Source organism: Neodiprion fabricii, chromosome 6, assembly GCF_021155785.1.
Source record: "Neodiprion fabricii isolate iyNeoFabr1 chromosome 6, iyNeoFabr1.1, whole genome shotgun sequence".
Taxonomy (NCBI): domain Eukaryota; kingdom Metazoa; phylum Arthropoda; class Insecta; order Hymenoptera; family Diprionidae; genus Neodiprion; species Neodiprion fabricii.
The window spans coordinates 3,724,911-3,742,733 of NC_060244.1; the positions used below are offsets into that span (position 1 = coordinate 3,724,911).

Here is a 17,823-nt window from a genome sequence, read left to right on the forward strand (position 1 = left end):
CTATAGCTTTACTCGCGCTATTACCATGGCGGAAAAATGACGACAAACCAACGACTACGAAAGGTCGATTTCCAACGATCTGTAAGCTATAGTTCCAGGTACATGAAAATGAATTGCAAAAAAGTAATAAAATATTCACGCTATATATACTGGGTTCGATTTTACGGGTTTTATTCTTTTTTTTTGTTAACTTTCTCTCTCTCTTCTCTTCATCTTGCTTTTTATTTTATGCGAAAAGAGTGTACAGGTATCGTACGTAGAAGGCAATTTGTCGCCTCTTTGCAACCCACCTCGCTTTTTGATGTACGTGCATATTAGCATATTACACTTGCGGCCAAAGTTGGCTGTCCTGGGTCTTACGACAAGAAAAGTGTACTACCCGTGGTCGGCTGCAAGGAAAGCTCGATGCACTACAGGATGCAGTTTGTTCGCCGAAAGCAGAACTATGCATGTGGTATTATACACTATAGAACCACAACAACGACTGTGAAATTATTGTTCTAAACTTGAGGCTACGGAATACGCCTTTAACCCCTGCTATTGCCTGCACCAACCACCAAAATTCTACGACTATCGCGACGAGACAATGGACCTCGTAGATTCACACGTCTTATTATGCATTACCTGGTAGCTCGGTAACACCATAATTTACCTCCTTATTTATTATATCGGACAGATGCTAAGGCCGCGAGAACAATGCCGTGCAGCGATTCTCTATAAAGTTTCACGCACGATTGTTATCCACGTACGTACCTATTTACCATATATGCCTATTTATACACCGCGGAGAAAATTCGTGTCCAGTTAAGCAAAGAGCGTCCGGTATTCGGATATCAAGTTTGCAACGTTTTATGCCGCGCGTGCGACATTTGAATAACGTCAAAGAAGTTGTCAGGGGTTCGGTTTCCGAATGTCAATCATGGCTAGGAACTACGAGGGGTCTTGGACTCGTTGCAAAGCTACTCACGCTCGTTGCAAAAGATTCCCTTCCATCCGGCGCTGCAGACGCACGACCCTCGCACGCACTGTCCATGCTGGTTGCAGTCCGGGACCTGGCAATCGCCCAGAGGCACGTCGCACTCGGCACCCTTCCATCCATCTTCGCAGTGACACACTCCACCCCCGTACTGACCGTGGGCCGAGCAGAGGACCGGACATACGCTTTTGCTGCAGTCGGCACCCTGCGAGGAGAGGATCGGAAAGATCGAAGAGTACAGAGGGACAGTCGAGAGACAGGGAGAGAAGTTGACGGAAGTCCGGTAGCCAAAGGTCAGGCGTCACTAACCTGATAGCCATCGATGCAGTCGCATTTACCGAGGTAGCAGGAACCCCGACCTGAACAGTCGTTCGGACAAGTGGTCGACATGTCCTCGGCCTCGGTGACGACCAGGCTGACCTTATGCGGCTGAAGCTCGTCGTTGTAGACGGAGAGGAACCAGCGACCGGTGTCCAGGAACTGAAGGAGGGTCACGTTTACCAGCATCGGTTCGACCAGCGATCGCTTTGCCAGGACGTTCCGAGTCGCTGATGGCTGTTCGGCCTGGTAAGGGTCACCCGAAACGCCCTCTTCCGATTTCATAAAGCTCACGGCGTCCGCCGGGACGATTTCTCGTTTCAGTCGATGGTCGACCCGGCCGCCCTTCACGAACTCGGCAAAGTCGTACTGCGTTACACTGGGCGCGACGTTACGCCGACCGTAGACAGCGAAGTTCGCACCCCAGGGTAACGTAAAGTTTAGACGAATAAAGGCTGGCTGTTTGTTTCGGAACTCCGAGTTCCAGAAGTGATATGGCGGTATGACGGCAGAATGAGCCACGTTATAGGCACGCAGCTCGAGGACGGCTGGCCATTGGGCGGACTGCTGGATCTGCGGGTCGCTTTGCTGGTCGCCGATGCTGTCCGCGGCACTGGAGTGCTCCGCTGTGCTCGTCGGTAGAGATTCTGCAGGGATCAGATTGACCGGGTGACAATATTGCGGTGTTCGAAATTGACCTGAGACCGCTATTCGCCAAAGTGCAATTTATCCTTTTTTTTTAGAACACCAACGAGGAACGCAATCAAACTCTTATACGGTTTACTCGACGTTCAGTTTCAGCTGGTCGTGGTAGTTTGCTTATTCTATTACATCTACGAGTGTAGGAACACTTGATACTGCAGCTAAGCTCTTACCTTCTGTGGGAATTGGCGTCGATATCGGATCGTGCATGTGCGCGTTCTCGTGGGTAACAGCTTTTACGTCTTGCACGAGGATACAGTTGGTGCTGTCCATCGGTCGCATTGAGCTGACAGCTGGAACAGAGAAAAACGTGCATGTCGAGATCGGTCGAAGAAAAAGTTTCTCACAAGACTGACTGATCGTGAGACGAATATTGTAAGTTGGCGTCTACGGTAAAGTAAAAAGCCTCGCAAGCTTTCGACTCATTACCAAATAAATGACTGGCTCAGCAACAGACCGGTATTAATTAATCAGACGTGGCGAAGAATCAAAATTATTTTTCCCAGTATTCCGACTATCAATCTTTACCACCGAGAGCTGTAATGCGTGAGGTCAGGTATTCAGATTTTTCATGCCGATAGCGATGGCTAAGTAGTTCCGACGGGACAGGTGTGCACTCGTCACTGCGTAAAAGTCTGACGAGGGAGGTAAAGGGAAAACTTGGAGACAAATGAAGGCAAGATAAAAGTGTTGAATGACTTTGGAGGGGTGAAGAGATTAGCCTGGCAACTGATCGATGGCAGTCGGTCGGTTCTCCGGGCCGGAGCTTCGTTGCGTTGGTGTGTTCCTCGTTGCTAGGTCGGGAGTATTTCTCCAGGAAACATTGACGAGTTTTCCGGCACGGCATCGGCATCCCCTGCTACCTTCCCTCTACCCGATGAACCGTGGAACGGGGGAGAAAGAGGAGAGTTCTTGACGGATCATCGCTAATTTCGAAGGCCAATAGGGCTTTCCGGTAACCATGGGTTATTAGCCCTCTCTCACTTTCAGACTCTCTCTCTCTCTCTCGCTCTCTCTCTCTCTCTCTCTATCTCTCGGAATCCGTTGGAGTACCGGTCGTACACACGGATCCTGAAGGATCAGGAGTACGGGAATGACCGGCGGTACATACTTCGCGTTCTTCGCCGTCAGATTTTAGTTACTCGTACATCTCCTCGATGGGGATACTAATTAGTTCGGGCTTTCTGCAGCGGAGATAAAAGGTGGGCGGAAAAGCGTGTAGTCGAGGAGAGGATTTTTTTCTTTCTATCCTTATTCCTTTTTGTTTACCCCTGAAATACAATGGCGATTCGCAAAGAAGCTCGTTGATCGTCGTCGCCGTCGCCGTCGCCGTCGTCGTCGTAATCGTGCCTGCCGTTAATAATGAGAAAATTTTTAATCTTCACGAACAATTAGTCGCATCTGCGGTGTTGAGGTAATCTTTCGCTGTTAACTGTAATTATTATTCGCCGTGGTGTGGATTGGCGAGGGCAGGCTGCCGGCTGGGCGGGGGTTTGTACAATTGCGTTTGCGGTACCATCGCAATTTCAGTCGACATTAATTCAAGAGGTTACCTTCCAAGGCGTAACGGCTTCAAATTACCGGCTTCGTATTTACAGCTTACGTTGTTCTCCTGCGATATTCCAACTCCTTGTTCCTTCCAGTCCCGTATCCTTTTGCACGGTTTCTTACTCCAATTTTCTCCCCGTTTATTAGAGGGTGGATTTTCATGGCTACTACTAGGTTCTTCAGAGTCGCTGTAATCCCACATCCGGATTTATAATCCTGTCTACGTATCGGTGAGGTTTATTGTACACACCTATACAGGTACGTACTATATAATCTTGAATGTGCTACGTTGCCTGGTGCAAGTTTCTATACATGCACGTATTTTACCCATACACGCCAGGCGATGGTGATTTGGCCCAGAGCTTGGTAGGGGCTATTTCACCGTAGAGAAGACTTTTATATCTCTCCTCTTGATATATATCTTTAAGGGTTACATGTACCGTGTGTATTTACGTGGATATACCCACATAGGACGCGGAGGTATATCGGCGGATGGACGAAATTGAGTTGCACCGAACTGCGAACGACCTTATTTCTCGTCGATTCGCGGTTGTGGTCATCCCGGTGCGGTTGATTCTACGCGGGAAGTTGGCTGGTTAGGTTTCAACCCACGTATCGCGTATTAGGTCGTCCCAAACCCAATATATATATACATATATATGGACGGGGACAGGTCGAGTTTACATCCAAGTGCCGGAAATTTGAAACGCTTTAGCTATCTATAACGGGCAAAACGCTCGCTTATGCCTATCGAATCTTGAATGACGGACACTGACGATGGAAGAAGAGGAGGAGACATCTGGAAGCTGCCATTCTCTTCGTTCTTGGCTCTAGGTAGATGGTCAAACGAATGATCCTTGTGTAATATGTTAGAGGTCAGTTTTATAATCGCCTGAAATTCCATTCGAAAACAGGCATTACGCGATGCAAGGACATGTCTTTTAGCGCGACCAGGATACGAGACGTATCTGGCTGTTGAACTTTTTCAATTATTTTCCCGGATATCAATGGAGGAGCTCATTTTCCGGGGTGAGTTCCTACCGCGGGGATTATTCATCGCTTAAGAGGGAAGAGGGAAGTTTATTTTCTTCTTTTTTTTGCCTTTCTTTTCCCGCCCTCTTTTCCCTCACTCATCCACTCGTCCCATACCCCCCCCCCCCCCCCCTTCCCCCGATTTTTTCGCATTTCATGTCGACATCTCGCCCGGGTCACAGCTCATCGAGGATAGCTCTATATGAGGAAGGTTCTACGGTATAATCTCGAGTTAAATTCTCATTTTTCACCCGCATGACGATGACCGTATTTATTTGGCCGAATGAAAGACAAGAGGGGAGAAAAAAAAATTTAATTAATTAAAAAACGTGGAAAAATACCGCAGGAGGTGCGGGTCGAGGAGCGAAGCTCGGTGAAGTCCTTACGCGATTTTGCCTTTCCGTGAAACCCGTGCACATCTCTGTACACGGTCCTTGATTCGCGCTTGGAGAGCGGGCTTTGTTCCACTTTCAATTTCGCACCGGCTAATGCGAACGCTTCGCGGAGAACCGAATTCTGTGAGCCGAGGTAATCTGTCCGCGCGGGAAACGCAGCGGTCGTTCCGTCGTACGCATCTACTCTATACTCGTTGCCCCGTAGTTTCGGGATTTTGCAATGGAGAGCACCTCTGCTTCTCCACTCTCGGAGATCGAGCCGGACTTGTTTAGAGAAGCGAGTCTCGTCGCGGTAGGCAGATTGGATTTTCCCTCCTTCCTGTACCGCTAGTGATTTAGCGGAATGCGGAAACAACAGATGTGCAGACGCGTATCCGGAGCGGCGGTGAAGGGTCCGGATCATCGACAGGCCCGCTGTCCGTAGGTACGTTAAACCCTCGACCCTCCGTCTCTCCACTTTGCCGAGGTTGAATCGCACCCTGCACTGTAATCTGGACGGCGGACGAAGGAAAAATTCGTTAAAATTTTTCATGAAAAATCGTTGTTGTTGTTGGATCTTCTTTCATATTCCGCACAACGTATAATAATGTCGCTTGGCGGACTGATATTACATGCTCTTGATAATCGCAACTACCTTTGGCCCAGTTTCAATGGAATCTCTTCACCGAAACTCTGGACTTCTATAGGTATACATTCTGCGTCGCAAACTCCTGAGTTGGTTGGCAAGGGTTTGACTCGAGTCTAGCTGTCTCTCAGGCAACGTAATCCTCGTTTCAAGACAATTTAACCGACTATTGCCGGAACGGCGATTCTTTCACCGCCCCCGGCTCCCGAGTAAATCGATAGTATACGGAAGAGCAGACTGCTGTAGGGGTAGGTATGTGTAATCGGATTTCGTCGAAGAAAACGAGCGCGGACTAGTCTTTTACACCGGAAATAGCCGGCTACTCCGTGACCTGGTTTTACTTCTTATTTTTCTTCCACTCTTTTTCTGTCGAGAAAAGAAATTGTATTTATTATGTCCCTTCATCGTTTGATCGATTTCACTCTGTTTTATACTATACTGATATTGTGTTTTTGTTCGCGGTTTCCGTTCCCAAGATAACGGAGGTGTACATACATGGATTTGAGCACTGTACGAGGAAATATGAGAAAGAACAACAATAGAAGGCTGTTTCGTTTAACTTTAACACTTTTTTAATCATCGCTAAAACTGGGGCAGAGTTTTCATTCTCCGAAGTTAGAACTAAGAAAGTTTGGTTAGCTAGCCGCTACAGAAGATTTAGAACTCGGCGAGAAATTGATAAAAAATGTATATTGTATAACCTACGTAAGCTACACTGCACCGGAAAATAGGTAATAGAAATTTTGAAGTAAATCGCATTCATCAACTTGGGTGTAGATTCGTTACACCAGCCCGAATGTGGGATGAAAATGATAAAAAGTTGAGGAAAAGCGATTTCGGGCAAGGAACCTCGTTCGAGTCAAGTCGTGTAATCAATACCGTCCGCCGTTTCCTCGGTTTCCTTCTCTCGTCCTCGGGAGATCCTTAATGATCGTCACTGCGGAGCGAGAGTTGGTGGGACGAAAATTCAGCCGCAATCCCTCTGAGCCATTCTTTTCCCGGAAAATCCTCCGATTCTTCGATCATTCGGCATCGGCTCCTATTTCTCCTTTAACCTTGGAGCCGATTTTTCGTTCGTCACTTGGTCAAAGAGGAACTATCAATCAGTCCCCTTATCGATACAAGATCATCCGCGGTATTGATTTCTAGATTCACGCGGTGTATATGTACGAGCGGTCAGAGAAACCGCCGTTCGCCACATTGCTTGGGAGTCAGGCACACGTGCTGCTGCTGCTGTTGCTGTTTGCCATTTCCAGCCATCCATCCTCTTGACTTTCCACAACCCCCGGATGAGAAGGCCAACCCCGTGGTGCGCCTTAACCGAATAAAGCCCACCACTCGGCGCGTATGAGCCATTAGCCGTGTATTACCACAGCTTTTCTCGCCGGCTGAGTTATAGGCCCCAAGGACCAGACCCCGCCAGCCATAATATAAAAGGTCGAGACCTACTTTGTGGCGGAAGGAAGGAAGGAAGGAAGGAAGGGTTTTGGGGCAAAAGAAATAAGACGCTCTAAAGAAGAGAGGGTGGAAATTAGAGCTCGCTACTACTTATCATTTCTTGCAGGAAAGCCTTCGAACGATTAGGAGATGAAACGGGGAGTCGACTATTTTCACGAGAACCAAATAACGAACTCGAAACTTACCCGCAAAGTAGGCGAGCATCGCTGTCAGGGCGACAGCCAGGAGTATCAACGCGATCGAGAAACACTTCCAGGAGCATCGGTGCTGGCATCTCTTGTCAATGTGGAAACGTGACGGGGAATATGGCGAGTAATGCGGAGCTGGACCAGCGCGAAGCGGGAATACCGGCATCGCCAAAGGTTGTCCCGGAGCGCCACCGTTTCCAGCGGAACCGCCGCCTCCGAGGGAGCCCACGGTGACCTGCTGCTGGGGTGGAGGGAGCCTGGAAGTAAAAAGGAGAAGAATAAATTAGATGGGTGATGCGGTTACTGGAGTCGATGGTGATCGTTTCGTTCGGTTGGCGTGAGCGACTTCTTTTTGGAAGAACCAAATGTTGCGGTATGAATTTATGCTCGTGTGGAAATTCCGGACTGGAGGTTGATCGGTAAGAGGATAAGTTCCCCCCTCAGTTACGATCTTCGCGAGAGGCTAATCGAAGAGGCTGTTAAAATACGGGGTCGAGAACTGAATCTGAGGAGTGAAAATTCGCAAGGGCCTTTTTTGAAGCTCGTAAGAGGAGAGGAAACTCGGATTTAATACAGTATGCAGGGATAAATATAGTTTTCCGATAATCACGTGAACCCATGAATAGCATTACCAGCTAGTACATTGCGCTGTCGAGCCGCTCGTCTTTCTCTTTCCATACCAAACCATCGCACCGTGCGACGAGATAAAAATCCCGTAAGAATATAACACAGTTGACAGTTGTTCCGGTTCTCTAGAGTGAGGAGAACCACCGACTCCAGGTACCGGGATGCCGACAATGTATAGAATTACGTCAATGTTAGTTTTCCACTCGCTTTCGAGGCGCAGTACGGTTGACGTCTGCGTAACGGTTGTCGTTCCATCGCATCGGCTCGGGCACAATGAAAATTCTTATTACATATTGTGTGGGTGTACACAATGGGCGCACGTAAGAGTTTCCGTGTCGTCATGTGCAGTACGCGCGTTATATGTATTGGTTTCGCGCAAATCAATCAATCCTCGTTGTCCCTCCTCCGCCGTTCCACTCCCCGGCTTCAGTACCACCTCAGCATCCTCCTGATGCAGATTTCCCCGGCGTTGAGGCAAATCTCCTGGGCGAATGCGACGAGCGTAATCTTCCCCGAGTACGGTACGTTAGTAGGTATATCCGCGTCGTAGCAGTTGGAGCGAAATATAATGCATCCGGCGACAGTTGCGAGAATGGGATGGAAGGAGTCGGGTATTTTTTACGGGATGAAACCGGGCTGGGTAGGCACTGGGAGAGATATGATTTGAGTTACGAAATGTCAAGGTGGAGGATGGAAGTATGATTAAGCGAGCACGAAGTTGGAGCGGGGGGAAAGGAAAAAAAAAAAAAGGAATTCCAAAAGGGTGGTTTTTCGCCAAGTTGGGTTTTCGCCTATTTCTCGCTCTTTCAGGAAAAAACTGCGAGCCAAGAAAGATCCTGTATTAAATAAATAATATTTTTCCATCACCACTGTCGCCGAGTTGAATGGGGGCTACGTTTATGGTACACTCCGAGTTCCCTGCGGAAAACTAATTTGGCAAAGGTATCGAGAGGGATTCCAGGTCGCCTGTATACATAGCTATAGTAAAAAACTTAACGAGCGAATAATGGGGTGTTTAAGATTTGGACCGTGGCCAAATTCCAACGGATTTATAGATATAACAGGCACGTGACTGGATTCGTGAAATATCATATACTCCGCAACCCTCGTCTCACACCCTGTGGTCCATCCTCTTCCTCCGTTGAATTCGCTTCACTGTATACGTACGATACATCTTTGCTAACCGTGCAGACCGGATCTAGCGGAGAGAAAGATTGAGGGAAGCGACGTATGTGAATGAAGGAAAGTGAATGTCAGCGACAGCGAACAGTATTTAACGCCGTGGAGCCGACATTTCACCGTATAGTTTGCCCAGCAAATGAGCCCAGAATGGTTTTTGGCACCAAACTCCACACGCTCTTCCTACGTGGCTAATGTCCTTATAGCTACTCGTGGGTTGTCCCGGGTCGTTGGACTTTCGAATCTCATAGGCGGTAAGTGGAAATGCGCAGTTGGTAAAAACGATCTCGAATATCGTGAAGACTCCAATTAAACTTACGACTAATTGTTGAGCTACTGTTACAACTCGTATCGCATCACTTTTTACGCTCGAACTTTTGAAGAGCGCATCTCTGGCCACTGGTAGAGTGAACATTGGAACTGTAAATTTCCGCTTTTGACAATAGACCGCATTTACTGGGCGACAAAAGTATGGCTGCAGTGTGTCCATGGTATTTGGACTCTGATGGTCAGAGAGCGAACGGCAGTTATATGTACGCATCAGGAAATGGATATGAGAACATGGGGAAAAGGCGGTTGAGAATTCGAATACTGACAATGTCTCGCCGTCATCGCCACGTGCACCGCTACCGATACAACGTCACAACACCACCACGCCCTACATTTCCCAGTTTCTCGGAAAACCCAGCTCGAAACGAGCTTAAGTAATCAATCACAGTCACCCTGAGAGCCGGAGAGGAGAGATCGAGCGCAGAAGCTGTCACCGAAGGAAATCGGGATGAGAATATTCAACAAATTTCACCTACGCAGTGATGAAGGCGATCTATTCGAGAAAATTTCAATCATCTCCACCTAGAGCTCACCGTGGCGGACAATCAGTGGATGGGAATATACGTACGGTTGAAATTTATAGCTCGGGTTCAATGACTGGTGGCTCGTTGTTCAAGGAGAAGATATGCCGGATTCAGCATCGGCGCCGAGTCCAGGGTCAGTTTGTGCTCTGGCAGTGTCGACCAGCGTGTCGGTTCCGCGGATAGTTTATGTGCGTTCACTTGCCAAGCTGGGTTAATCCATTTGCAACGGTAAATCAGTTAGTTGGAATTAGGTTACGCTTCCCGATCAATAAGGCAAATTAGGTTGCCCTGGTGGTATAATTACGGGATACCAGATCGGAGGTTCACGCTACCACGAAGCTGCTCTCTGTACGTCTCTCCCTCCCTACCTCTGCAGGTGACGCTCACCCTGATGGTGGTAGGCATTCGCGGTGGCGTTTCACGGAGCTGGTCCCGCAGGATGGTACCGGACCCCGATAAGCAGAGCCTACCCAGCTCCCTGTCTTTTGATACACGCTATTTGCCTTCGACACGGACACGTGACCACGATGGTAACCTAATGCAAATTGACCGATCCCTATGTGCTGTAGTAAAAAGGTAATTGCTGTTAGAACGCTCGCGTTGGGTTCTGTTGGACCGATACACAGCGCTGAGTGCAGTCTGAGTGGATGATTGGATCAATCTCGCTGTTGCAGATACCAAACCGTGTGATCCAATTGTCACGTAACTGATGACGGATAAAACCAGACGTGATGTACGAAGATCGAAAACAGGTCGCTGTGTACAACGTAATACGAACATATACTCGAGGAGTCGTGCCATATTCCAATTCAATAAGTGGTTGAGGAAGACTCGAAAGCGAATTTATTGTCTCTTTCGACAAGGTTTTCTGCCTCGAAAGATAGACTCGGCTAGTGGACTAGAATAGGGTAGTGTGCAGTAGAGCAGCGAAGGTGTTGTTACCTCGGCTGGTGTGGATGTCTCCTGGGTGCGGACCGGAACCTCGTTAGATGGGGCAAGTAATCACGGTAATTAGAGGATGATGCCGGGTGAATCGAAGGTGGAAAGAAACGGTGCAGTCACTTCGCCGAGAGCTGCTGATCGTTACGAGTATCCAATAAACGGATATAGCCAGTAGCCGATAGTAATTTTTAATAGCATCAGCGTACCGTGACACCGGCGAAGAAACTATAGCAGCAGCGGGGTTGGATAATTCGATTTAGACGGTGAAAATAAGAGGATGAAATGGGAGGATGAGGAGGAAGAAGATGAATGTGGAAAAGGCAATCGCTTCGAATGGGAGCGGGGCGGATCTGATAAGAGTGTCGGTGCAGTGTCTTCATATTTTAGGTTGAAATCAATAGCCGCATGTGTCGGGGACTCGGAAAGAGTTACGAGGTTTCGCGTTTCAGGTAACAACCGACATGAAGCTATACTCGTCGGTATATCTGGGGGATAAATCTGTTCGAATGATGCATATGCGGAGAGGATGAAGAAGACGCAGTAGATGAGACCATAAAGCGCAGCTTGCGCCAGGCGACACACGATTCTTGGCTTTGTCAAGTACGATATGCATCGGTAACCGTGGACAATCGTAGAAAGAGTTTCAACCCGCAGTAAACGTCCTAATAAAGAATCTGATAGGGTTACGTTTCGTTTTCTCCTATTCTCTTCTCTTCGCTCGTTGTAGGTTGGCTTCCATTCCCGCCTCGCTCGTCGCTCGGCCATTCTTTCTCCCATTCAAAGGGGTGACGTACAAAGGGCCGCGTAACTCGATACACAAGCGAACACCGCACCGTTATACCGCCGGTGAGCTGAAATTGAACGTTCCACGCTTCAGGTAAAAGGTTAAGCCCCTGGGGTCGTTAGGTCGACGTAGTTCAACCGGTGCTCCGGTTCCAGATAAATCTTTGCTCGTGAACTCGGAGGAGCGTTTCTATACGTATATCTAGTTAGGTACTGTCCTTTTGCACCGTTAACGGGGAACCGACGCTGGCTGACATCCACTCCATTCCCTCTCGCCACGATCTCGCGCTTCAGACTTTTAATTATCAATTCTCTGGGCATTAATATTAATAAGGGGATTACCGTCCGCGTACCTATGACACTGGTGTGAAATGGTATCTCGCGTCGGCTATACGTATATCCGATTGGCCAGCTTCTACGAGCAGGCAGTATAATCCTCGGTATGTAACAGAGAGCGCGCCTCATTTAACCATACTTAAAGGAAGCCTGGAGTATTACAATATTAATTGCCCGATCCATTTTCGAGTGGATGTGTATACGTATCCCGGTTTGACAGGTATTCGAAGAGGCGGTTTAGTCAACGGTTAGATTTAATTAACGTTATCGCCTGGCATCGTAAAGGGTTTTAGTGCGATTCTATTTCGGATATTACCTATATACACCTTATAAGCTACAACCGACGCCACGGTTCGAGGGGTGGTAGTTACTTCTAATGGATCAAATGACTCGTAGAAACCTGATGTAGGTATACCTTCTGATAATTATTATTAATATGGGCTTTCGGTAAAAGCTATCTCATTTAATGCCCTTAAGCCTCGACATAACTCACCCTCGACTGTTGTATTAGATTAACGTCTCCTCGTCCCGCCTGCCTCCGTCGGTGCTATTATATTGCGAATCGATAAGAACGGGCGTTGTTGCACGTCGCGAATGCACCGTTTACGATACAACCGATAAATAGCCGGCGGTTTTAACGCACGGTCGAGTGTGGGAGTTCGAAGTGTGTATAATATACGTACTTCCGATTGCCAGGTGGATGATATTAGTGTCAAGGAAGAAGGTAAATTGAATCGGATCAGCGTTGAATGGGATCGTCGGACAAGTGTCACTTGAAACTAATCTCGTTACGGTCTAAAGGTGGCAAAACGGCTACGTCGCGTGAGACCCCGGTTAAACATCTCTTCATAACGTCGAGCCGCTCATCCCGGTTGCAGGTCTTACGCCTCCTTTTGTTACCCCCACCTTGCTGTAATACGAGGCTCGTGTCAATCCTCGAATGGCTTCTATTGTCCTGGTTACACGGGGTTTGTATCGTTAGAAAATAGCAACCCTCGGCAGGTGTGGGGACCCGAGGGAACTATGGTGGATGTCGTCTTGTTAAATCTCGTAAAATCTCTGCCCACGTTTTTCCTCCCCCCCCCCTCCTCTTGCCGCTCTGCTGACTTTGAGAAATAAGTGAGAGATGAAAAAATACATCACGGAGGATGAACTTCTCCTTTCTTCCTCTCATTCTTATTCTTCCGCGTATGTGTTATACATACATGTACTACAGTATGTATGTACGTATGTACGCAGCAGGGTATGGGAAGAGTTGAAGACAATGAGGAGAAAGAAAACCAACGACGGTTAAAGTATTGTAGAGAAGACTTTTCTTCCATACTTGTGATATACATATACATATATACACACATATATATATATATATATATATATGTATGTATATAATGTGCCTTGGGCTAACAGTCAGAGCCACACTGGCCATGGTCCCCCTTCTCTGGGCTATTCCGAATCTTTATTGCCGGCGATCAGAATTGAATAATGCAGTGGTGCCGACTACATGTATGTGTATAGCTATGAAATAGTCGCGGGGAACAGACTGAAAAGCCAAGGAACTCTGACCTCTCTGCTATGTATACTTTATACGTACATACATTTCAACAACAATATCCGAGGGCGAGAAGACGCAGTTATCGATATTTGTAAGAAAAAAAAAAAAAAAAACATATATATCAAACTGCGGGACCTTCTTCAACATTGTTTTTCTTTCTTCAATACATTGCATTCATTCCGAATACGAGGATTTTGTCTCAAGACTTCGTCAGCCATTACCCCTTTTTTCCATTAGTACAGAGGTCAGAGTGGTGATTGAAATCCATAACCCACCCAGTTATTATCTCTTATCGTTAGTTTTTATTTGCTATAACTATCACACAAATCACAGAAGATATAAAACTTGTCTTTTCGTTTCTTGCAGATACTGCGATGTTATCATTTCTCTCCACTGCTCCAGGCGTATTATTCCCGATCCGAACAACAGACAGAGTCGATTAATTGGTGAGTAAAAGATTCATCTTACCGACAACGCGAGGTCTCGAAACTTTTCACCTTTCATTCAATTTTCACTTGTGTACGTACTTTTTGTCTCGCTCATTTGGTTTCCATTTTTCCGATTATACACATTACGGAATCAGAGGTCATTACGGCTCGACAGGATGCCGCAAAGGGGAATGATCCTTGCCGTGTGTCTCGATTTTTTATTTCGGGGCCACATTTCGGCGTTGATAAAGCGGTGTAATATAAAATAGTCCCGTTCCCAGTGATATGATGTGATATATATATGTATACACACACGCATACATGTATGTGTTATATATACATATATGTTATATCCGAGAGGCTTGTACTCTGCCGAAAAGGGCGAAAAGGTGGATATATACGCCGGTCTCGAATATCACCTCAAGCTTTGCGAATTTCGCAAGCATTCGATCATCCCTCGTCGGATACGGGCGTCGCATCCCAACAATGAAGAGAAGCCGGAGGGAGAAGCCCGTCGGTTTAGACGAGGAGGATATGCGGGGGATGGAAAAGGTAAGGGCGGGGGAGAGAATATTAGGCCACGTGTGTGCCAGTAATAAGATTGCGAGCGTGAGCACAATGCAAAAACGAAAATGCGAAGATGCAACCGGCATGGCAACGCTTCCGACGCCGAGATATAGGCGAGGGGTGAGAAAACTCGGGTGTTACACCGTGTAATTTTCTCCGTTGAGTATGATACGCGTTACGAAAACTTCACGTCACGTTTCTATGTGTGGGAATTGGATAACGTTGACGCTTGTATCCCCCTTCAAGCATTGCATTACGGTGATAATATTGTTTAATAATAAAATGCAGCAGCTCTGATGCGGGAGAGGAGAATTATCACCGAATGAACGAGCGAGTGACTCGGGTATTCAGGATTCTGTCACGGTATAATTATCGCGATAATGGTGATACAATCCTAGCTTCACAATCGTCCCTTTATCGTTACGCGGATGATTTTGTACTGCGATAATATACGTATTATATGTACATACCTGCAACCGATCGTTGTACAAACGATTGTATCTGAACGCATGATTGAACGCTTCGATACTCGTATCATTCGGATATTAAATAGTTAGGTAGGTATATGACGTATATACCTGCAGCATCTGCATCGTCAGTATCGATCGTGTAATCATTAATCATCGTCGATGGGAAAGGCGAGCGAACTAATGGCTGAACGCTTTCGTTTCTATTATATTTTTTCGATCTTTCGGCGGCAAGAGCTTGCTTCTCGGAAATTCGACGTTCTTTAGCTTTTGACATTTTTAGCTCGGGGCCGATCTGCATGGAAAGTTTTCACTTTTACTCCGTATCCGTAATCTGGCCGAAAAATAACGGACGATATTTTACGACAAGTTAACAACGACGGGCGATGACGTTGCACGTATATTATGTATGAATTGTGTGTACGTAGGTGTGCTTCGGTGCCGAGGGCAGGTCCTGTCAGGGTCGGCTTTGACGCTTTTCGCTGCGGAAGAGAACGCTGTCTGACTCGCTATATTAGCTGCTTATATACTTACCTATCTACCCACTTTACAAACTCAGGTCAGTCTTTTCTAAGGTCTAGGTACACCGCATTCAGCGCTTCGGCCTCAAAGGGGCACGTGCATGCATGCACCTTTGAAATTTCAACCTGTAATTATTACTTACTTTCATTATTGCGAGCGGAATTTTCTTTTTTTGCTAGGCGATTATGAATTATAGAAAAAATTAGAAGAACAAATATTCGATTGTGGCTTGTTCTTTTATCCAATCGTAGTTTAATAACGAATTTTTGCCACGTGCATTAAAAAACAAGAAAAAGAAAAAAAAACAAGCGAAATGCATCTTCAATCGTAAAATTTGTTCCTTCGGTCGATCGTAAACATATCGATAAATAAAAGAATCGTGAAATTTGGTACAACCGATAAGATCAAAATTACTTTTCGAATGGCAGTTCGATGTGTTGAAAATTGGTTATATTTTATTTCGATTTGAGAATAATTAGAAGTAACCTTGAAGTGCAATGCGGATGTATTATCACTTAATAAAACGTCAGATTTTCACGTCGTGAACTATGACCGTTCAATCAGAATGGGAACAAACCTAAGCGCTGTCGGTTACAATATGTTTTCGTATCAAGAGGCTTTACGAAGTCGAAAAACAAGGAGCGTTTTGTCGAGGGTGTTTCTTTTTTTTTTTTTTTCTTTTCCATTCCCCTATAAAGCTTATACGTATATACACGTACATAAGCAGGGAAACAAGCCGCAGTTTGGTTATATAGGAGGAATGGCGAGAAGTTGAGAATCTGTCGGCGGTTGCAGATCCTCCCCCGATGCCCCATAAATCTGAAGTTTATACGCGGTATCGGTGAGGCGATATAATCCCGAAAATGAACTTCGCTCCTCAGATTTATATACATTTCGACCTCACCGGCCGTTCCGGGAAAAAGAAAGGGAGTGCAACGATTTGGGAGGAGGAGGGGAGTAGTGGAAAAAAAAAAAAAAAAAAAGAAAAACCGAGAAAGGGAGAGAAGTGCACCCCTTCATTGCGGTAACGACGCTTCGCGGATTCTCTGCCCACCGCCCCTCGTAAAAGCATTTCACCCTGCACGCGTCCTCGTCCGAAAGTAGGTATAACGGGGGGATGGACCCGAAGACCCGGTCGTCGAAACTCTATGCGGGGGTCGAGTCAACTGCAGCTCGGTAAATCTAATTCCGGGGGTTGCGATTGTCCACTGCATTATATATATGTATGTGTTTCTGTATGTGCGTGTGTTTTACGCGGGGCGAGCAGTGCGGGTCCACGTGTGGAGCCACGAGGATGTCTGCACCGTTTCCATCCTCTCCGGACTCCGTTCTCCGTCTCCGTCTCCGACGCCCCGGCTCATCGTCTCGGAATAGACGGAGGGTGAGGTGAGGTCGTCCCAGCGTTTCACCGTCTCAGCGTCTCGGCGTTGACGAAGTTTCTTTTCGCAATTTCATTGAGAACCGCGCACCCACCACCGTTGCGCCACCTCTATTGCCGAGCGGATGCGAAGACGACGAAGATCTGGCACGGCGTGGCGGAAAGCTCTTATATTTAGACCGTTTGCTTTTCTGTTTTCTGTCCTCCGGCACTTGGCATTTCTATATTTACTCGCACCGAGGTGCAGGGTTGCTTGTGTAGCACGCAGGGGTTACCGTCGTTACAGCATTAAACCGAGGAACGACGCATTCACCGCACACCCCTGGCTCTTCAGGACGCTGTTGGCCGCGGAGAGGAAAAAAGAGAGAGATAGAGAGATAGAGAGGGAGAGAGGGAGAGAGAGAGAGAGAGGGACGGTTAATTCCACCCGAGAAATGCCATCGAACCGACCCCCCCTCCGTTCGACCACCCTTCTCCGCCATAGGTGGCCATGCCTGTCAAATTCTCTTGACAGGACCACGGACGACACCTAATTAGTTTGCCCTTCGACGATCCGCCTGTCTGCGCATATTGTATTTAATTGTAAGCCTGCTGCTGATGCTGTCGCTGCTATACCCATGTATATATGTACGATGATGTAAAGCTCGTGCGCAAGCATACGGATTCTCTATCCCCCCACAGATCAATCCAGATGCATATCTTCACGTGTGAATGTACATGCGACGCGAATAAAGCTTGTCATTATCAGGATCTGAAAATTGTGACCTCTAGATCAATGTTTTTGATAAAGCGTTCGGTGATTCTTTTTTATTTTTTATTTTTTATTTATTTCTGGAAGTTAACATGCTTGTGACTCTGAAGGGATTTTTTAACGATGGAGTGATTGGAATAGAATAGAATTTTAGTTTCAAAAACAATTGTTTTTTAAACCATTGAAGCGATGTTG

The 17,823-nt window shown here is 46.9% G+C and overlaps 2 protein-coding genes across 11 annotated transcripts in view; one reads left to right on the forward strand and one right to left on the reverse strand.

Moving 5' to 3' along the window:
- The window catches only part of LOC124184409, a 209,439-nt gene that overhangs the window by 30,328 nt on the left and 161,288 nt on the right, over nucleotides 1–17,823 (forward strand). For all 3 annotated transcript variants that reach the window (XR_006871191.1, XR_006871192.1, XR_006871190.1), the window contains exon 3: nucleotides 13,882–13,961. The gene's annotated coding sequence lies outside the window, so the exon portion shown is untranslated. The remainder of the gene's footprint in view (nucleotides 1–13,881; nucleotides 13,962–17,823) is intronic.
- LOC124184400 (teneurin-a) overlaps nucleotides 1–17,823 on the reverse strand; it is a 514,944-nt gene that overhangs the window by 20,286 nt on the left and 476,835 nt on the right. For all 8 annotated transcript variants that reach the window (XM_046574042.1, XM_046574045.1, XM_046574044.1 and 5 more), the window contains 4 exons: nucleotides 7,240–7,499; nucleotides 2,170–2,289; nucleotides 1,286–1,941; nucleotides 968–1,181 (listed from right to left, as the gene is read on the reverse strand). In XM_046574042.1, the coding sequence (XP_046429998.1) occupies nucleotides 968–1,181; nucleotides 1,286–1,941; nucleotides 2,170–2,289; nucleotides 7,240–7,499 (1,250 nt within the window). The remainder of the gene's footprint in view (nucleotides 1–967; nucleotides 1,182–1,285; nucleotides 1,942–2,169; nucleotides 2,290–7,239; nucleotides 7,500–17,823) is intronic.